This window comes from Lethenteron reissneri, chromosome 30 (assembly GCF_015708825.2).
Source record: "Lethenteron reissneri isolate LAM-NWPU_2019-01 chromosome 30, ASM1570882v1, whole genome shotgun sequence".
Taxonomy (NCBI): domain Eukaryota; kingdom Metazoa; phylum Chordata; class Hyperoartia; order Petromyzontiformes; family Petromyzontidae; genus Lethenteron; species Lethenteron reissneri.
Window position 1 is genome coordinate 1020021 of NC_083808.1, and position 19509 is coordinate 1039529.

At 53.3% G+C, this 19509-nt stretch overlaps 1 protein-coding gene across 1 annotated transcript in view; it reads left to right on the forward strand.

The window, feature by feature from the left end:
- Positions 1–19509, forward strand: part of EXOC4 (exocyst complex component 4) — a 112382-nt gene that overhangs the window by 80217 nt on the left and 12656 nt on the right. The window contains 1 exon segment of the mRNA XM_061562701.1: positions 15671–15807. Within this exon segment, the coding sequence (XP_061418685.1) occupies positions 15671–15807 (137 nt within the window).

Sequence of the window (19509 nt, forward strand, 5' to 3'; positions counted from 1 at the left end):
ATTACACGGCGCCGCTCATCATAACAAACCACGGCAGATGTTGTCATGATTTAATAACGCCGACTGGAAACTGTTTCAGAATTGCCCACACCCGATAAGTGACCAGGCTAATCAGCCTGGCATATTTCTAGCGTGCTCTAAATTGTAGTGTTGGTGCATGCGTGTCTGCATGCGTGTCTGCGTGCTTGCGTGTAAATGACTGCTTGTGTGTTTGTGCATGCCACTGTGCGTGGCAGTGCGTGTCTGTGTCTCAATTGCATGTGCGAATGACTGCGTGTGTATTTGGTCATGCCTGTGTGCGGTTACATGTCGTGTGAATGAACATGCCTTTGTACTTGCGGGTGCGCGTGTCTCACCGGTGAGCGTGCTGCACTACGAACCCGAATTCGATTCCCTCTCGTGGCCAACACCATTGAGGATCATCTGAACCCGTCAACTGATGAGTACCTGGTGCGGTGCATAAACATTGCCACTCGGGACACATAGGCGACCGGGGATGGTGCTAGCCACCCATTGCCTCGTGTGCAACTCACTCACAACACTTTGCTCCTACAGTCTGTGAAGTATTTAGGGGGTGTCTTTGCTATCTATGTTGTCTGTATTGTCATTGTGTGAAGGATTGCATGTGTATATGTGCATGCTTTTGTGCAGCCTCTGTGTGGCTGTCTGTGTGTGTGTGTGCGTGTTTGCCTCCAGGCAATGTGCGAATGACTGCGTGTGTATTTATGCATGCTTGTATGTATGTCTCTCTCCACGTATTAATCACTGAATGCATAGCTATGCATGCTTGCGTGTGCAGTCATGTGTGTGTGCATGTCTGTGCATGCCTGTGTTTGCATATGTGTGCATGGTCCTATCTGCCTTTATGCGTGTGTGAGAGTACGTATGGGTGCGTGCGCGCGAGTGCAGGTTCATGCATGACTGCGTATATTTGATCATACGTTTGTGTGCGTATGTTTTTGTACAATACCAATGCATGTTTTAGCTACACATGCCTTTGTATAGATGTGCGTGTGCATGATTTCATGAGTATGTGTTTATATGTGAACATACCTGTGTGTGTATGTGCGCACGTGCATGCACACTTACGTCTGCGGGGGTATGTCTGCCTGTACACGAGTGTTCATTCATTCACCTCAAACTGCACCTAGCCTGGCACGAGCACTACGGTGATGCCACGGCCAGTTAGTGGCGAAAAGCGGCATTTTTTTTCCTCATTCATATATGCGCAAGGCCCTTATGTGAATGCACGTACGCATTTGCAAGCGTGTCTCTGCGTGTATTTGAATACGTGCGCGTGCCCGTGTGTGTGCGCGCGAGTGTGAGAGAGAATGTGAGCGAGACTGGAAACACACACATGCAGCAGAGGCTGCTTAGCGTCAAACCCTTGGGCTGCCTTCGTGAGGTTGACGCTGACAGGGCGAGAGCACCGTGTGCCGCCTGTGCGCCGTGGCGACCGCAGACGCGGCGACCGCAGACGCGTTCCAACGAAACGGTGAACGCCAGCCGCAGCGCGCCGTAACAACAACGACAACAACAACGACGCGCGTGTGTAATCGCACGCGTACGGCGCGACGCGCGTCAGATGGACAGGAGCGCGCGAGCGCGACCGGTGATCGCGGAGACCAATGGGAAACGAACTTTGTGAAGCGGCCGCTGCGGCCCGGCTCGTCGTTTGTTTAATAATAATAATAATGATTTCAACTCGTCAAGCAGCGCACAGTACTCGCTCGCTCTCGAATGGAGAGGATGATATGGAGGTGCGAGGATGAACCGCAGACGGACGGGAAGGCAGCCATGCGATAGCCGGCGCCAACAATTGCCCAAGCTCTACGGTCCTCAATATATTGAGGTGTTATTGACCAATTATTGAGTGTTATGCGAGAGAGGAAACCGGAGTGCACGTGTGCAAGGGTGGAAACGCTGCATCCCAGACAGACGGAACAGGTGGAGTCCGCATTCTGCTGAGCCCTTCTAGGAAAAACAAGTCCAACACGAGCCCCGTCACAATGTCTCGGCATCCCGCGGTTGGGTCATTTACGCGGCACGTGGGTAAATCCTGTCCCGCTGGGTTCCGGATGGGGGGTACACTCACCCTAATGGCCAATTTTGCGATAGATTAAAAAGGAATAATAACAGCGTGTTCACTGCGCTCTCCTGCCAGCATCTTCCGCGCAATATCACCCCTCCTCCTTTTCCATTTCAAGGTTTCTTTGTTTGCTTTAGAAGCCGCGCTTGGACGGGATCCACGCGGTAATCCTGCCGCGAGACGGCTTGGCCGCATCTTGCGCTCGTCGTGAGACGCTCGGTGGTGTCTAACTGCGGCCCCCCGCTCCGCCTCCAAGTCCCGGGGTTTATCCTTGTGGGGGGGCCTGGTGGCCATCCCGATGAGCCGGCCGGCTCGAGAGCTTGCGAGAGAGAGAGCGATGAAGCTGGCCGGCCGGCCGACTGGCCGGCAGACTATCGTGAACCTTCACCGTGCGGAGCTCGCAGGATGTGGGGGGCGGTGAAGGGGAATTGCGCACGGCCGACATGAGAGAGAGAGAATGAAAGAACCAGTCTCATTTCGCACTTTTCATTAACAGTTTGAAGTAATTGGGTTAACGAAAAATAGCGTTCGCTCTCCTGAATCAAAATTTGAATCGCAGTTTCTCATTCTAAGGAGAGAGGGAGAGAGAGCACGGCAGGGGGGGAGGTGGGGTTGTATGCAGGAAGCTAAAGCTGCTGCAGATTACAGATTTCCACTCTCGCTGGCCCTGACTCAAATATTGGGGAAGGGAGGGTGGGTGGGTGGCTTGCTGGAGGGGCTCAGACCCCGCGTGTGTGTGTGCGTACGTGCGTACGTGTTCATGTGTGCAAACGTGCGTGTGTGCATATGTATGAGCTCTGCCGTGCCAGCCAGTACGTGCTTCTGGCTCCGAGACAATTAGGGCCATTTTCTCAAAAAATGTGGAGCCTTTAAAAAAAAATGACTGCATTATGAGCGCTTCTTTTTCGCATCAAGCGTGCAAGGGGGACACACTCGTCTCCCTTGCACACGCACACACAAAGACAAGGGCCGTTAGCGAGCACCTATGGTTGCAGACACTGCACGCAGTGGTGATGTTTACACACCACACCAGGTACTCGTTTAAGGCTGAGTCAACCTAGGAGAGGTCCATGACCGAATCAGATATCTGTCGCTAATGTTGGTCACGAGCGGGAATCAAACTCGGGTCACCAGGTTCGTAGCACAGTGCGCCAACCACTACACCACCGCTCCCCATAGAAAAAGCATTCGCATGTAGATATGTATATCACATGTCCATTCACACTCACATGTACACACGTTTGTACACACATGCACTCGCTCACACATCACCACAAAGAGATTCAGTCGGCGATCTCCATTCGCAGGGCGCCAAACGAAAGCCAGCGAGCAAATGCTGCTCGCCATTTCGCGAGACACGGCGCAATCACAGCCCTCCTTTGTTATCGCCGCCTGCCCTATTTATAAAATGTCCCACGGCAAAAATGAACAAAACAGAAATGAGAATCAACCGCCGCGATGCCGAGCTTTTTGTGGCATCAACGGCTTCTTGGGCTGTGAAGACGCCTTGACCTTGACGGCGACAACGGCGCTAACGGCGGCTCGGCAACGTCACGGTGCGCCGCGGCGTTCCATCCTGTGCGGACGCTACCGTGAGCCAGGGCAGATGCCCGGGGTCTTCGGAGCCACGTGGTGCTCCGCGGGACGACCACGTGAGTGGTAGCGATGGGCACAGGGTTCTCGCCTTCTGCCAGAAGGCATTTTGCACTTGGCGCATCGTGCGTTGAGCGCGCCAACGAGAAGCGTGCCGCGCACGCGGGAGGTGCACGCGGGCGAACGCTGCCGTCCGATTGTTTAAGTCGCCGATGCTGCTTCCGATTTAACGGTTCGATTTTTCGACTGCTCGGATGACACGAAAAGCCTCGGCTCTTCGTTTTAATTTGGCCCGTGTAATCGGCCACCAAAAACAGTAATCGATTGCATCTGTGGCCGAGCAATCGACTCGTCGTTTAATCACGCCAGACGGTCGTCCTGCCAGGCGAGGCCGTGCCACACCTGCTGTCGGGCCGCAACGTGGCATGTGATGGTAGCGGGCACGGCGCAAACCTTCCTTACACCCCCCCCCCCCACCTTACCCCACCACCAGGCACGAATTGGAACCGCCATGCCGTGCCAGCCTCCCTTGTGGCCACAGGAGTGTGTGAATGAACCACTGCTGGATTACACTACCGTGACTGGTGGGGGGCAGGGGGGACGGGGCTAGAGGAGGGGATGGGGGTGCTCCCAACGTCCCTTTTTAATTTTCATTCTGCGGGGTGGCGGCAGGTGTGGTGACGGCGAGCGCTGTAGGGGAGTGCCCGTCGCTCGCTCCGGAGAGATGACGGCATCATTCTTGCGTCTCGTCGCCACGCACGGGCGGCGCTCGTGATGTTTACAGGGCCACGTTCCCCACGGAACGTTTCCCCGCACGGTAAAGTTAAAGCGCCGTAGGACTTCGACTGTGACCCTAACCCACGTGACAATGTTTGTCGGTGACTCATCCACAACCACCTCACCAAGGGCGGTCTTGGTTTTTGGACGCTTATCACAGGATCCTGAGAGATGGCATTGGCTTTGGGTAAGATTTCATCCAACAGTGGATTATTAATGTTGCTCTGCTTCCATAATCTAGGTTTTTTTTCTTCGGTTAGATCGCGTAAATATAAATGTGTGGTTAAACCCACCACCAACCGACAACCAATTAGGAAGGTTTGTCACGTAAACAGAACGTGCCAATTCGTTACTAGTACAGCACACCAGTTTGTTGGAGAGCAAATCCACAACATTTACAATCTTAGTACGACGTTTTATTTCTTAATTTTGGAGCTTTCGTGACTGCAGGAATTATTCTTTGGTTTTTTCGGTAAAGTCACGTATAAAAATAAAATAATAAATTAAATAATAGCATACGACGTTTCGATTGCAACACAAGCAATCATCATCAGGTATAATGAAATAGCGACATAGAATATAACCAGAAAACTATAGAAAGACATATAAGCAGACAGATATCACCAAGATACATAGAGAGAGCAACCCAGGTACAGAGAGAGGTGATCGTCTCTGTGGGGTGGCCTTAAATAGACAGAGGGGGGCGGAGGCAGAGAGAGGGAGGGGGTAGGGAAAACATTTACATGTCAATGAGTACGAAGGGAGGGGAGTAAGGTAAGCAGGCTTAGAGGGAGACAGAACACACTAAATTAAATAACCTAGCAAAGTATCGAAATGTTATGTAAAACGACACAGAGAGTCGGTCAACACACAATTAACGCATTGCCTGGTCGATTACGTATTTCAAAGATTGCTCTCTCTGTACCTGGGTTGCTCTCTCTACGTATCTTGGTGATATCTGTCTGCTTATATGTCTGTCTATAGTTTTCTGGTTATATTCTATGTCGCTATTTCATTATACCTGATGATGATTGCTTGTGTTGCAATCGAAACGTCGTATGCTATTATTTAATTTATTATTTTATTTTTATACGTGACTTTACCGAAAAAACCAAAGAATAATTCCTGCAGTCACGAAAGCTCCAAAATTAAGATTGAACCACTTCTACGGGGAAGTTCCAAGTTTACCTTTTTCTCTCTCTCTGGGTTTCTTGTTCTCTCTCTCTGCCTGTATATTTAGTGTAATTTTCTCTGTCTACACTCGTTTTGTATCGTTCTTAGGTTCTGCTCTGTCTGTGTGTCTCCGTTCCTCTTTTTTTTATGTTTTGTCTTTCTTTGGAATTTTCACACTTAAATTCTAACTTAGCAATCTTTGAAATACGTTATCGACCAGGCAATGCGTTAATTGTGTGTTGACCGACTCTCTGTGTCGTTTTACATAACATTTCGATACTTTGCTAGGTTATTTAATTTAGTGTGTTCTGTCTCCCTCTAAGCCTGCTTACCTTACTCCCCTCCCTTCGTACTCATTGACATGTAAATGTTTTCCCTACCCCCTCCCTCTCTCTGCCTCCGCCCCCCTCTGTCTATTTAAGGCCACCCCACAGAGACGATCACCTCTCTCTGTACCTGGGTTGCTCTCTCTATGTATCTTGGTGATATCTGTCTGCTTATATGTCTGTCTATAGTTTTCTGGTTATATTCTATGTCGCTATTTCATTATACCTGATGATGATTGCTTGTGTTGCAATCGAAACGTCGTATGCTATTATTTAATTTATTATTTTATTTTTTATACGTGACTTTACCGAAAAAACCAAAGGACGTTTTATTTATGCGATCTAACCCAGAAAACCTATATTATGAATGATATTGGTTGCAAAAGCTTACGTGTTAAGTTGCTCTGCTTGTTTACCCAAGAAAGCCTCAGTTTTTCAGGAGGGTCCTGCAAGGTTTTGACAGTAGTTGGCGGTGTTGCTGCTGTGTCTGTAGTAATTTGCAGGTATATTTTTTAGCATTTGGATATTTGGCCTATACCAACAAACACATGGCAAACGATGATGGCCGATGATGATGATGCCAATCAATGGAGTTGCCCAGCGCCCCTCCGCCCCCCCACCTAAAAATTGTCCACCCCGGGTGGCCAGACCGCGGTACAACGTGCTTTGTTTGGTAATCCCGATGGAAGTTGTCACCCTGCTGGAAGCCCAAGCACGCCCCGGCTAATCCCGGATCCCAGGCTTCGGAAAGGGGGGGCCGTGCCTTATCTCTCAAGACACCCACGAAAATATAATTTCTCGGGCGGCCCTCGGGTCAGACAACGCGACACACCCGCCTTTCGCATTGTTGGTAATTTAATTTTCTGCCGCGCGCTCGGCCGGATGAATCCCCCCCCCCCCCCCCCGCCGCTAGCAGCCCGAGTCGGCTTCCTATCGTCGGCTTCGTATCGTCGGCGCTCTCGAGACTCTTGGCTCGCCGGCTGCCCCCCGCGACCGGAGGAAGCCAATTCGTTTAAAGCGTCAAGGAAGAGCCCAGGTGCAATGCCATCCCTCCGGCGTGACCGCGGCCGCGTGGTACAGACGACCTTTCGTCAAATTAATTTAGACGGCACGACCTCCGGAGTCGAGGAGTCGAAACGTCTCGCCGCTCCAACAAGTGATTGGTCCAAATTTGATCAGCAGCCCTGAGAGAGTTGTGCCAACAGAGTTGTACTCGCTCAGAGTTAACACGTGAGACTCATGGACTCATGCACATGCATCGACTCAGATGCCATATACTCACACACATTGCGAGATTTTAACAACTTGGGTAAAATAATGGATGAGAGGGAATTCCAAAGTGGAGCAGTGTGAGGGAAGATAAGTGTTGCTTGGGCGGTTGTTGAACACGGTTTGGATGAGACAGAATGGTAGGGTCCTCAATGTGGGTGGAGAAATGAATGAGTGAAGTTCACGTGAACAGTGACCATTGCAGTAGCAATAGAAGAGTGATAAGGAGGGAGCTGACCGTTGGTGAGCGAGTGACCGAGTTTGTGCCGGATCATCAATCGTGGTGCGTGCTAGAACTTGAATAAAAACCGAATTCCACTGTGCACGTAAGACTCGTGACAAGCATCTCATGCTCACTTGGTTAGAGGTCCTGTGCTTGACGTTAAACCACTACAAAGTGTTCAGACGACTACTCATCTAGACGGGTGGCACCTGCATGATCACACCTGCAAGCAAGCCAGCTTCCTTGGGACTTGCACTACAAAAGACAGCAGTGCATGGTGATGTTCAGGTGGTAAACGTTCAGGCCACGCTTGTAACCGATGCACAAGGAGTGCGTTTGCTGGAGAGCTCTTGCGACGGAAATCCATGCCGCTCGCTCTGAGCAGCCCTCGCGTTTCCGTCCTCCGTGCCACTGCCATGCCACCCTCACCTCGCTGAACCCCGATACGGTATCACGGTCCCGTCACTTTGCATCGGTGAGCGCCCTATTGTCACGGAGCGGCGGCACCGGCACAGCCTGTGGCGAGCGATTGAGACGATGGCACTGAGACAAAGGGGTGACGCGATGCCAATTTGAGCAACTCCCCCGCGGAGCGCATCTCCGCCCTGTATAGTTGCTCTCCACTGCCGGCTGACTGGCATCTCAATTTTAGGCCCTCGGATGGCGGCCTGGTATGCTGGACCACTCGGCACGGCGAAACCGAAGATTAATCTCATTTTCCGTCGTTCTTTTTTTCTCCTTTTCGCGCACACTCAACGTAATTTTTATCACGAACTGCTGTCGACGAGAGCCACCGAGGGCCTCGCTCGGCCGGATCAATGCGGCCGAGGATTACGGCGTGTGCGTTTTTGGTCCCACTCCATCTGCGGCCGGCAGCCTCCACGTGCGGCCCCTCACAAGAACGTTCATTATCTCGCAGAGACACCGCCATTTAAATTGAGAGCTCAATGCGCCGCGTGCCAAGCCCTGCCGAGCCGGCGCTCAGCTTGCGATGCTCGTTACTGAGCGGCCGTCATTATCGGAACAAAACACCGCGGGCGAGCCGCTGTCACTCCGCCTCGCAGCGGAGAGAGCCGCGCCGCCGTGATTCCCGTCTGCGCTCGCTGTGTTCCCAGCTGTAGATATTATCCAGACACAAAATAGATTAAAATCGCGCGTGATTTTTGGTTGCGGTTCTCTCCCCCCCACCCTCTCTCTCTCGTGCTCATTTTTCTTGTTTCGCCGTCGAGAGGGAAAAAGAGCGACCCGTTATGTATTGTTTGGATTACGCGTCCCGTCCCAGTGCTGCGCTCCAATAATTTCCACTCCGCCAAATCTGGACTCCTTTAGCCGCCCCAAGCAGTGAAAGTGTTGGCAGGATTTTCATTTTATTTATGCAATCCTGTATTCCCTGCAACGGCTGTTGCCCTGTGTGGAGAGCAACGCAATTTTTCATGGTTTTTTCTTCACCACCTTAACCCCACATCCACAAGGCCGTCTTCACCCACAGCAAGCAGCATCAAACAGAGTTTCCCCCATTTCCCCATCCCCCCCACCACCCTCCCGCTTGCCCACTCACCCACCCGCCCACCCTCGCGCCATCTCTTTGTTAGCGAGCGGCACGGGCTGACAAGCCCTGAAAGCGAATCGGTGGCTGTGGCATGAGCTGGGGAGGGAAACAGGAAGGAGGCGTGCAGGGGAAAGGGCTCTCCTTGTTTAACCCACGCAGCTTCAACCGCCGCTCCTTGGCCAGGACTGGACATTGCAAAGGTCCCGGCTGCGCAGTGCAGCTTCCCTTGCAGCGGGCGGTGCGGTTCGTTCATTCGGACGCGACGGGACTCGCGGCGGCGCACACCGCCGCTACCGGAACCTGCGCTGCTCAAGCGTCCGCCCTCCGCGGCCGCATCTTGCGCGGCGGTTGCCAAGGTGGCGGCCGTGAGCAATCAGGCAGTGGGGCCGTGCCGAGGAGCGTTAATAACGCCACGGAACCAAGTTTCGACCCAACTATCGTGCAAAGCTGGTTAGAGCGGGCAGCGTTGTGACAGCTACTTGACAGCGCCTCCCCTCTCCCCCCTGCCTCCCCCGTCCACCCGCCTCAAAAGGCCTGAGTTAATAGGCTGCCAGAGAGGACTGTCCACTCACAAAAACCTATTCACCTTTCTCTTCCAATTTACGGGAGCTTGTAGCCGCTCGGCAACCCCTCACCTTGCCCTCGCGTCTCTCCCCCCCCCCACCCCGCCCCCCGCTGTAACACTCGCTCAAGTGTTAGGGCATGGAGCCATGAGATTTAGTGCATGCGAAATCCGTGGGCCCCCGTCGTGCCCGTGCGCGTGCGAGTGCGAGGTTGCAGGTGTGCTTGTGAATTTTGAGTGTGAGCTCGTGAATGTGTACCTGTGGGCGAGCGTGCGCGTGTGTCAGCCCCGTGCCTAATAAGAGTACATGCGGGTGAGCATATGCGCACGTCTGTACGCATACGCACAGACGCGCGCATATGCGTGTGTGGGAGCGCGTCCACATGCCGGTCACGTGTCAATTTGTGTTTGTTTGTGTACGTCCTTGTGAATATGAGCGCATGTGAGTCACGATGCAGATGCGTGAGTTTTCATGCGTCTGTGCACCAGTGTGAGTGCGTGTGTACTATATTATTCTGTGTTAGTATGATATCTTAGTCTATACATGTGCACGAGTCTGTGAGTGCGTGTGCGTATATTTTATTACGTGCGTGTCTCTGTTTCCACCCTGCTGTGTGTATATGTACATATGTGTACAAGCGGGGGATCTTTGTCTTTATATTATTCTCCGAGTACGTGCACACGCTCGTCTGTGTGTGGCCAAAGAGGCAGGGTAATCGGCAGGCGTCGAGTGAAACCTCTGGGGAGCGCTGGTGCTGGCGACGTCCCCGCAGGCCGCCAGCGCCAAGAATTTGCCAGGCCCCATCACTGCTCCCCGCCACCTCCGCCGCCATCTTCTCGTGCCGGGCCGTGCCCTGCTGTGGCCTACGAAGCTGTAAATATTTCTCGCAAAACCCCGGAATCCGTGCCCCGTTCGGCGCCGTCCATCCACCGGAACATAAACGCCGGTGGTGGTTTATGGCTGCTTGCGGAAAATCTGAGTCCCATCACTCGATCTCAATCTGTCCGCATCTCGCCGCGAGTGACGCGGATCTGTACACAGCCGGGGTCCCACGGGCTTCGTCCGCGATGAGAGGGCAACGGGTGGCCGATCGGACTTGATTGATTTTTTTATTTTATTTTTTTACCCAGTTACTGAGCACAGGCCCAAAGGCTGAAATTGCCAAGCAGCCAACAACAAACAGCACTATCGAAATTGTAATAGATCAGCGTGCAACACGTTTCTTGAATTGAGTGAGGTTATTCATATTATTTCAAGAGTTTTGGAAAGAGACGATGACGGGAGGCAATTCCAGAGTGGAGCAGTGCAAGGGAAGAAGCCACTCAAATTTTTCATCTTCTTATTTTTTTCTGGATCCTAATTATTTAGGTTTTTGTGTGGTGAGCGTCTTGCCACAAGATGACATTTGGTTTGGAACCCTCGCAGAAAGCAGTGCAGCGTCCATACAGCATATCGGAGAATGGTCTTTTGACCATGCCGCCACAGACTTACAATTGCGTCTTAAGCCAAGTAGGTCGTGCCTGCCACCCGACAGCATGCCCTGCTGTAGATGTGTTCACCACTTGTCTCATTAGTTCACGCAGCTGGACGATGGCCAAGTCAAGTGAGAACTCGCCTTGCTGGTGCACCCGGTTTAATCACGTGCAGCGGAAACTCGGATTCGAACCCAGGATCTCAACGGCGTGTTCTAGCTCGGTGTCTCCGACACGGCCATTATAAACCATTGAGTCAATCCGGCCACCCATCTGCATTACTTCACAGCCCCCTCGCGCGCTGCCCCCTCACCCAGCGTGGCCCGGCAAAGCTCGTCACCACCCACGTCGGCACTTTGGCGAAAAGAGCCGGCATCGTGGAACAGTTAATTCATTACACGGCTGGCCGGTATAAATATTTAAGAGGCATGGCGATGGTGATAAAAGGTCTAACTCTTTCTGAAATGCAACGTAAGGGAGATCGGCCCGTATGAGCCTCTCTTTAAATCTTAATGAAGAAGCAAAAGACTGCGGCATTACGCCGCTCGCTACGGACCGCCCTAATGCGCGCGGCTAACGAGGATGGAAAAGGCCAGCGATTGGGCCGGCTTATTGCTCATCGGGCCTCTTGACTTTCAAATGACTTTCAAGCATTCTCCAGGCGCGGTTGCCGGAGAGAGAGCATCTTCAGAGGGCGACGTTGCACGTAATGCGCTTGCCGCTTCCTGGAGAGAGCGAGAGAGAGCGAGGGAGAGAAAGTCATGCACATTGCCGGATGGGGTCGGGGTGCCGTTTGTTGTGGATGTAGCGAGCCTCGTCAAGCCCAGCGGCGGCTCCAAGTGCCACTTGGAGGAGGGAACAAAGCGCGCCATGGGTTTTGAAATCGGGGGAGGCACGGAATGGTGGATTCAGCGAGATTCTGAAATGCGACAATGGTGATGATACTGCGGCAGCTAGTGCAGCACGACCGCCAGTGCCAGCACAACCAGTAGGACCATTATCACCACGAGCAGCGCGTGCAGTACCAGCAGTGGCACCTGCACCACCAACAGCGCCAATCGCCTTTGCGCTCCACCTATGAGACCGGGTTCTCCTGGGAAGCTGCATTCTCCCCGTAGGGTCTAGAAATCATAGATGACGAAGGCTCTGCCCGCGTATTCCAGTTTCTCGACGAATTCATCTGCACGTGCAACTTTAGATCAGAAAGTTGCTGCTTGCCTCGCGGTTTGTCGCCTCCTCGATCGGGAACCAGCCGAGCCGTCATTTCCCTTCCACGTCGCCTCCTCGATCGGGAACCAGCCTTCTACGTTTCACCGTCTTCGGAAGCGCTATCGAAACCAGGCACGCTACCACCCACCACACTGACCGGTTCGCTGGAACACGGAAGAGGTCTTGGCCACATCATATCCCAGATGAGCGTCTTATGACTCGGGGATTGACCGCCTGCCTGAGCCAGCACCGCTGTTCACATACCCGAAACCTGGCACCGTGCCACCCGCTCCCACCGCCGCGGCTTTGGTAGTAAACGAGCGGGCGGGTGGGCGGGCGGGTGGGCGGGCGATGAGTTCGTAAATCAGAGCGTCTTCCTCAAGACCAGTATTCATGTTTTCCTCTGTAGGTGGTACTGAGCCACTGATGGAAATTCCGAATTTCCATAGCAGAGGTCAAGTCTATTCATTTCGTGGCACTTAAATTACAAGATGTTTTGAAACCAGCTGACAGCGGGACACGCAATGAGGAAATCTGGAAGAGAACATGGTAGCTGAGTGTTGCAGGCAAAACTTTTCGCAGGGTGGGACGTGTGCTCAGGATGGAGAAGGGCGAGTTACCAAGACAGCCATTGAAGTGGTCTCCATGGGTCCGGTGACCAAGGGGAAGAGCATAGAGTAGATGGTGGGATGCTCTTAGGGCAGATCTTGGACACCAGCTGCAGATCTGGGCTAGGGTATAAAGCGTTGGCGAGGTGCGTGGCATCAACATCTTTGGCCACGGTGACGTCTTGATCTTGACTCTTGTTTAGCATGCGTGCGGTTTGTGGGCCGAGTTTCACACACACAGCTCGACGGACCACAAAGCCTCATACGGTTCGCTCGCCGGCCTTGAAAAGCGCGCGTTCTGCGTCCACATCTGAGCCGCCTGTTGCATTATCCGCCAACTCTCGACCCAGCCTGGCAGTGCTGGGCTTTCCAGGGAGAAAGAAGAGCGTAGGCCGTGTGGGGGGGTGGCCGCTACACCGGGGCCGTCACGAGCGCCAGTGAGGCGCGCGGGGACGTGCCGTGCCCTCGCCACGCTCGCCCGTCGCCGCTGTTTTGCTTGAGCGTGGGCGCGGACTATCGCATTTCTGGAAGGCAGCGGGGACCCCCCCGCCTCGTCGACCGGTGCTCCCGAATTCCCCGCGCCCCCCGCGGAGACCCCGCACCCGCCTAATTGGTCGTCTGAGCCGGTGGCGTCCCCTCGCGCCACGTTCACCGGGGCGACACTCAGGGGCCGATGATCCTGCTGCCCCCTTCCCACCCCCTGCCCCCCCCACCGCCCTTTCGCCTCTCCACCTCCTCACCCCGACCATTGATTTTTCACAAATTAGAGACACGTGGCTCGCTACACGTAGCGTCTCCGCTTTTATGTGAGCGTTCGCTCGTTAGCGAGTTTATGTTTACGTTGTGTTCTTTTTATACAAGCGTGGTAGTAAATATCCCTTTTGGTGAGGGGTGCGTGTTTACGCAGCAAAGATAAAAAATTCAAAACGTGGGTCGTGACTCTTGTTTTTTTTTAAGCCTCTGCCCAGTGGCAGGTCCTTGGCTCAAATGCCCACCATCATTTCACTCCACGCAAACCCCCAACTCTTCCCTCACGTCACCCAGCAATGGCGCAGAAGATCTCGGGTAAATACAGTACAGAGTTTATTTATTTCGCAAAATCTAATCTGACGTTAACTGAATAGATGTGTCTTCGTTCCGGACACAGGTGCCTTCGTGTTCCACTTCCATATGAAGCAAGCTGCGTGGTGCATCGCGTCACTGCCTTCGAGACGCTCTGGCCATCTCTCGCGCTGCACGACAAGCGGGTTTATTTTCGAGTCGTACCACGGGCTGTTCGGCAAGATGTCCGACGTTCCCCTCTATGTGCTGGGAGCTTGTTCAGGATCTGAATAGTTGCCCAAGCTCCCAAGACAAGGAGAAAAATGTCGGGTATCGTGCGGAACGGCACACGGCACAACCCGAAAGCACAGCACGGAGCTGTGCGACACAACCGCGACAGCTCCATGCACAGCAGCGTCCTCGTTCAACTTGTTAATCTTCAGAGGCCTCTAGTGGGAGAGCGTCGCTATTGCAAGTGATGCTTGCCCTTCTGCCCCTTCCGTGGTCGCTTGACCTCGTCGTTTTCTCTGCTCCGTCGATTTTGACCTTGGCTTGCGCGACGGTGCGAGATGGGACGTGAAGGTGGCAGGGGTTAGGGGTGACGTTCCCCCGGAGGAGTGAGCGGCCTTGCGGACGGGCGTGATTTAGCGGCACCGCAAAAGTCCAATTTGTTTCCAGAAGCCGGCTGCGTGAGCTTGGCCTTCTTTCAATATCGGCAGAGCTTTGAACCACCGTGAAAAGAATGCATCTTACAATGTAATACAATTTGGAGCTCAAGATGATTGTGTGGACACGGTGGGGATTTCATTTTATCGGGAGAGGCAGGCGATGTGTCACTATGTGAGTTAATGGGTCTCTGTCATCGTGGGTCTCTGTGTCTATGGGTCTCTACATGGCTATGGGAATATATGTGGGTTTAGTGGCATCTGTGCGAGTCTGTACAATACAAGTGGGATTTCTATTGCGTATAAATGCGACCGCTTGTCAAGATGCTGTATGAGCACTGTGGGCATGTTTTATAAAACGAGGCAGTCAATCATAGAGACGAGACTAACAGAGCGATCCATAGACTCGCATAGACCCACAGGGAGCCATCGACTTTTGATAGAGATCAACAGATTTGCATAGAGACCCACAGACTCGCACACATTCCTCTAGACTCCCATCAAAGACCCACGGACTCGCATAAGGACCCACATATTGACATACAATCAAATGTTAGATTTATACATGGGGAGTCTAAAACGTGACCGTCTAAACAGCGGCAAACTTATTGAGCGAAGAGTGCTGACGCTCTGACGGCACGTACAGAAGTGATGGACCGGCACCCGGCTGCCCAATTTGAAGGTGACGAGTCTGCGGCCACGCTGTAATCTCGCATAAAATCGGCAAAAATGAGAGATTTTGGTAGGGCCGGGTGGAATCGTGCGGAGGAACGTGCCTCCCGAGACGCCTTCCGCCCTGCAGGGTGTGTGCGTGCGTTATGCGTGCTGCGTGCGTGCTGCGTGCATTCTGCGTGCGTGCTGCGTGCGTGCGCACGCATCGGGCGCATGTTCCCCAAGGGCGTTGATTCACGAGCGTGCGTCTGTCTGCGCATGTGTGTCTGCAGTAGCGCAACGGTTAACGCTACGAACCCAGGGACCCAAGTTCGATTTCCGCTAATGGAGAATCCTTGTCACTGTCGTTTGTATATGTGTGCGTGCATGAGTGCGATCGCACGCGCGTGTGTGTGTGCGTACATCCACGTGTGTGTGCGCGCCTGTGCGTGTTGTCCCCAGGGTGCCGTGGTTGTGGAGAAGTCGGTCCAGGACCTCATGAACCTGGTGCATGACCTCAGCGCCTACTCGGACCAGTTCCTGCACATGATCTGCATCAAGCTGCAGGAGTACCGCGCCATGTGTCACGCAGCATACAGGTGCGGTGCGCCATGTGTTCTACAGGTGCCGTGTGCCACGCGGTGTAGAGGTGCCGTGTGCTACCGTGTAAAGAACTGGGCTTCCGACTGGACAAATGACCTCACTCACTATTGGACAAGGCACATGGGTCACTGTTAAGCCGTGAGCTCACTCACTATTGGACAAGGCACATGGGTCACTGTTAAGCCGTGAGCTCACTCACTATTGGACAAGGCACATGGGTCACTGTTAAGCCGTGAGCTCACTCACTATTGGACAAGGCACATGGGTCACTGTTAAGCCGTGAGCTCACTCACTATTGGACAAGGCACATGGGTCACTGTTAAGCCGTGAGCTCACTCACTATTGGACAAGGCACATGGGTCACTGTTAAGCCGTGAGCTCACTCACTAATGGACAAGGCACATGGGTCACTGTTAAGCCGTGAGCTCACTCACTATTGGACAAGGCACATGGGTCACTGTTAAGCCGTGAGCTCACTACTAAAAGGTATGGAAGCCGGCTAACAATCGGGCAGCCGGTCTGTCGTTCAGCTCGGCAACATGTAAACACGATGTGATTCACCACATTCATTCGCAGTTTTTATTTCATCATTGCGATGTAGGTTTTTAACACGCTCCCGCATCCGCGCGTTTGTGCCGACGGGCGCGCGCGCCGCAGTCATTCCCGTCCGCCTCCGCCCTCCCCCCCCTCCCCGCGTTGTCACTTCACTCAGGGCCCCGACACGTGCAGCCGCCAACTCCCAGCCGTGCCAAGCCACGATCGCTCGCAGCCTCCTGCTCCTCCTCCTCATGATTAACGCTCGCCGTAGTGGAAGGAGAGCAGACGTAACAGCGGCAATTAATCTGTCATTACACTAACTCGGCTTTTGTCGCGACTGTGCCCTTCTGATTAACGGCCACGGTTAGCACGCCCGGCGCTCCCCCCATCCCCCCCCCCCGGCGGCAAGGCCCCTGTAACCTGGCACGGTCGGTGGTGCCACGGAGAAAGCAGTAGGGACCTCAAACTCGCGTCAGGTGTGCGGTCGGATTGCATCTTCTCTCCAAGTTGTTCGCCGCTCGAGTCTGTGAACGAATGTGTTGGGCTCGGCAGTCGGGCGGAACGTGACTCGCCAGTGCTCGGCTCACTCGTTCAAATCCCTGTCGGGGGTCAACTCGGCCAATCATCCCTCCCAGAGTAGATACAACAAGTACCTCTTTGTGAGATGTCAACAGTGGCTGTTTTGTTGGATAGACTGGCCTTTATCATAGGAATGTGGAATTTTCACTGATATGAGAACCCCCCCGCCCCTCACCAGTGCTGCTACTGCCGGTAGTGCCGGGGTACCCAGAGGCATTCCATTAACAGGCTGTGACCTGCTGAGCAAACTCAATTGCCTTGCAGCCACTTCCAAGATTTCCATGTTTATACAAATGCCATTAAGAAGCATTGATTTGGAAAGCCCACAGGATTTTAGATTAAATGGTTTATTCGTCTTCCGGGGATTAAACACCTTTGTCTTTTTTACATGTATACATTTGTAATAAATTGTCCCTGCTCCATTGGCCCATACGTATGTTTGATTACATTACAATAATTAAATCAGGAGTGCGCTTTATTTGCTCGCAGAAGGATGCCGGCGCCAACAGCCTCGCCGCACGCTTTCACGGTGGCCATTAACAACGACCCCCGGCGCGGTCGTTCGCTAGAGCCGGCCATCGTGCGCCTGCGTCACGACCCACATTTTATAAAATCACCTGCGGGCACCGCCGTGATGAAAGGCAGCGGCCGACACGCCGGGCGATAAGGCGGCAGTCGCCGCCGACATTTTAACACGCATTATTTATTTACTCCGCGCGTTTTTTAAGAGCGCCGCTTTTAACGAAGCTCTCGGGGCGGCACGCAGGAGGTGGGGGGGCGGGGGCTGTCTGGAGGCCCCGGGGGCGGCCGTGGGCCCCACTCGTCGATCGCGCCCCGCCGTGAGTGCCCGCCTCTCAAGGTTACGCGCCGCCTGAAGGCCGCGCCGCTATCTCTGTAACGGGATATGTCACTGAAGCTAAAGGTTAGCTCCATTAGCGGCAGCCTCTATCGGTTATCGGATTAAGAGCCTGGCGAGGACCGCGCGGGACGGTGGGGGGGGAGCGGACTTAGCCTCGGCCTAATTGACTGAAAAGAAGTAGCTCAACTCCGAAACAATTTACTTACCGGCTGTCATTTTCCGGCGCATCTTATTATGCCGTACGTACGGCATCATTTTGCCAGGATGAGCCACTCGCGCCGTAACACAATTAAAGCGCACGAAATGAAACCAATTACAGCTCATTGAGCCCGCTCCCCGCTTTATTAACCCCGCGAGCGATGCCCCGTCGCGGGGTGCCACGGGCCGTTCCGATGGCGATACCCGACGGACGCGACGCTCGTTTTTTCCCAGTGGGGGGCGGGCCCGCGGGCATGCCGTCCAGGGCACGGGGCCCTGCCACCTCCGCCGAGGGCCGCCGCTGTCGGAAAGCGTGTAGTTGATCTGGCGAGGGCCGCACGGATCGCGGTGGCGCCGGACTATGGCGTGGCGGCAGTTGCGGCGGTGACGTGGTTAATTCGAAGGCGTGCGATTCTCATTAAAAGCCTGTCTCGCTGCTAATCCGTCAGGAGTCGCGTGTTTGTTACTTTCCTGTGAGGAGCGGCGGGGCCTGGACTTATCCGCATCGACAAGGGGATTATCGAGATCACGACGCACATTTAAATTCAGACGCATTTATTTATTTTATCTTTTTGTTCGTTCCGTTAAAGCCGCTGTCCCGGGCGCTGTGCGACATGTCGCTCGAGTGCACGTAAAGGGCGCGCGGGCGCGCACGCGATATACGTTTACTGCGGGCTGCGGGAATGTTTCTGCTGGAGACGGCGTAATGAGCGCATCATTTGTAACCTAATGGAGAAATGCAGGCCACTAATGTTGGCCGTTAGAATTAAATGTGACTGAAATTATGTTAATGATGATTGTAGCGACCTTAATGAGAGCGCTGTTTTCAGAATTAATGGCACCGCTAATGAAAACACACGTACGCGTCGAGTATCTGGTGCAAGCCTCCGACTGAGCTGTGAATCCAAAAACCAGCCGGGGACTGGAACAAATAATCGGAATAACCGTCGGTGCAAATATGTTCGGCGACAATCTGCAACGTTCCCTAGACATTTAAAGACATCTGCAGGCATCATTAGGCATTCACAGACGTTTAAGTCTATCCAGAGACACCGTAAAACATTCACAGACGTTCATGCACATTTTCAGACATTGCAAAATATTCACAGACAATCGGACACTAACTCATTTAGATCATTCAGAAACATCCATAGACATGTTGACGGGTTGAGAGACATTCACAAACTTTCAGACACTTTCAGAGACATAGCTCAAAAACTTTCCTGAAAGATGCCCGACACATTCAATTACTCCCACCCCACTCACATTAGTCACCATTTGTTCTCCACTCAATAATTGTGCTAGGGTTAGCCAGGCACCCGCCATAGGAATGTGGAATTTCTGTGAACAGGAGAATGAGTGCCATGCTCATTTGAACAGCTCTACCATGCCATCTCTCCTCCACACTCCATAATGCATCGACAAGCTCACCAAAGCAGCAGCAGCACGAGTGAAATTGTACACTCTTGCTGGGCCACCAAGGCTCGTTCCCAGGGTCACCACCCTCAACAAGAGGGTGATATGC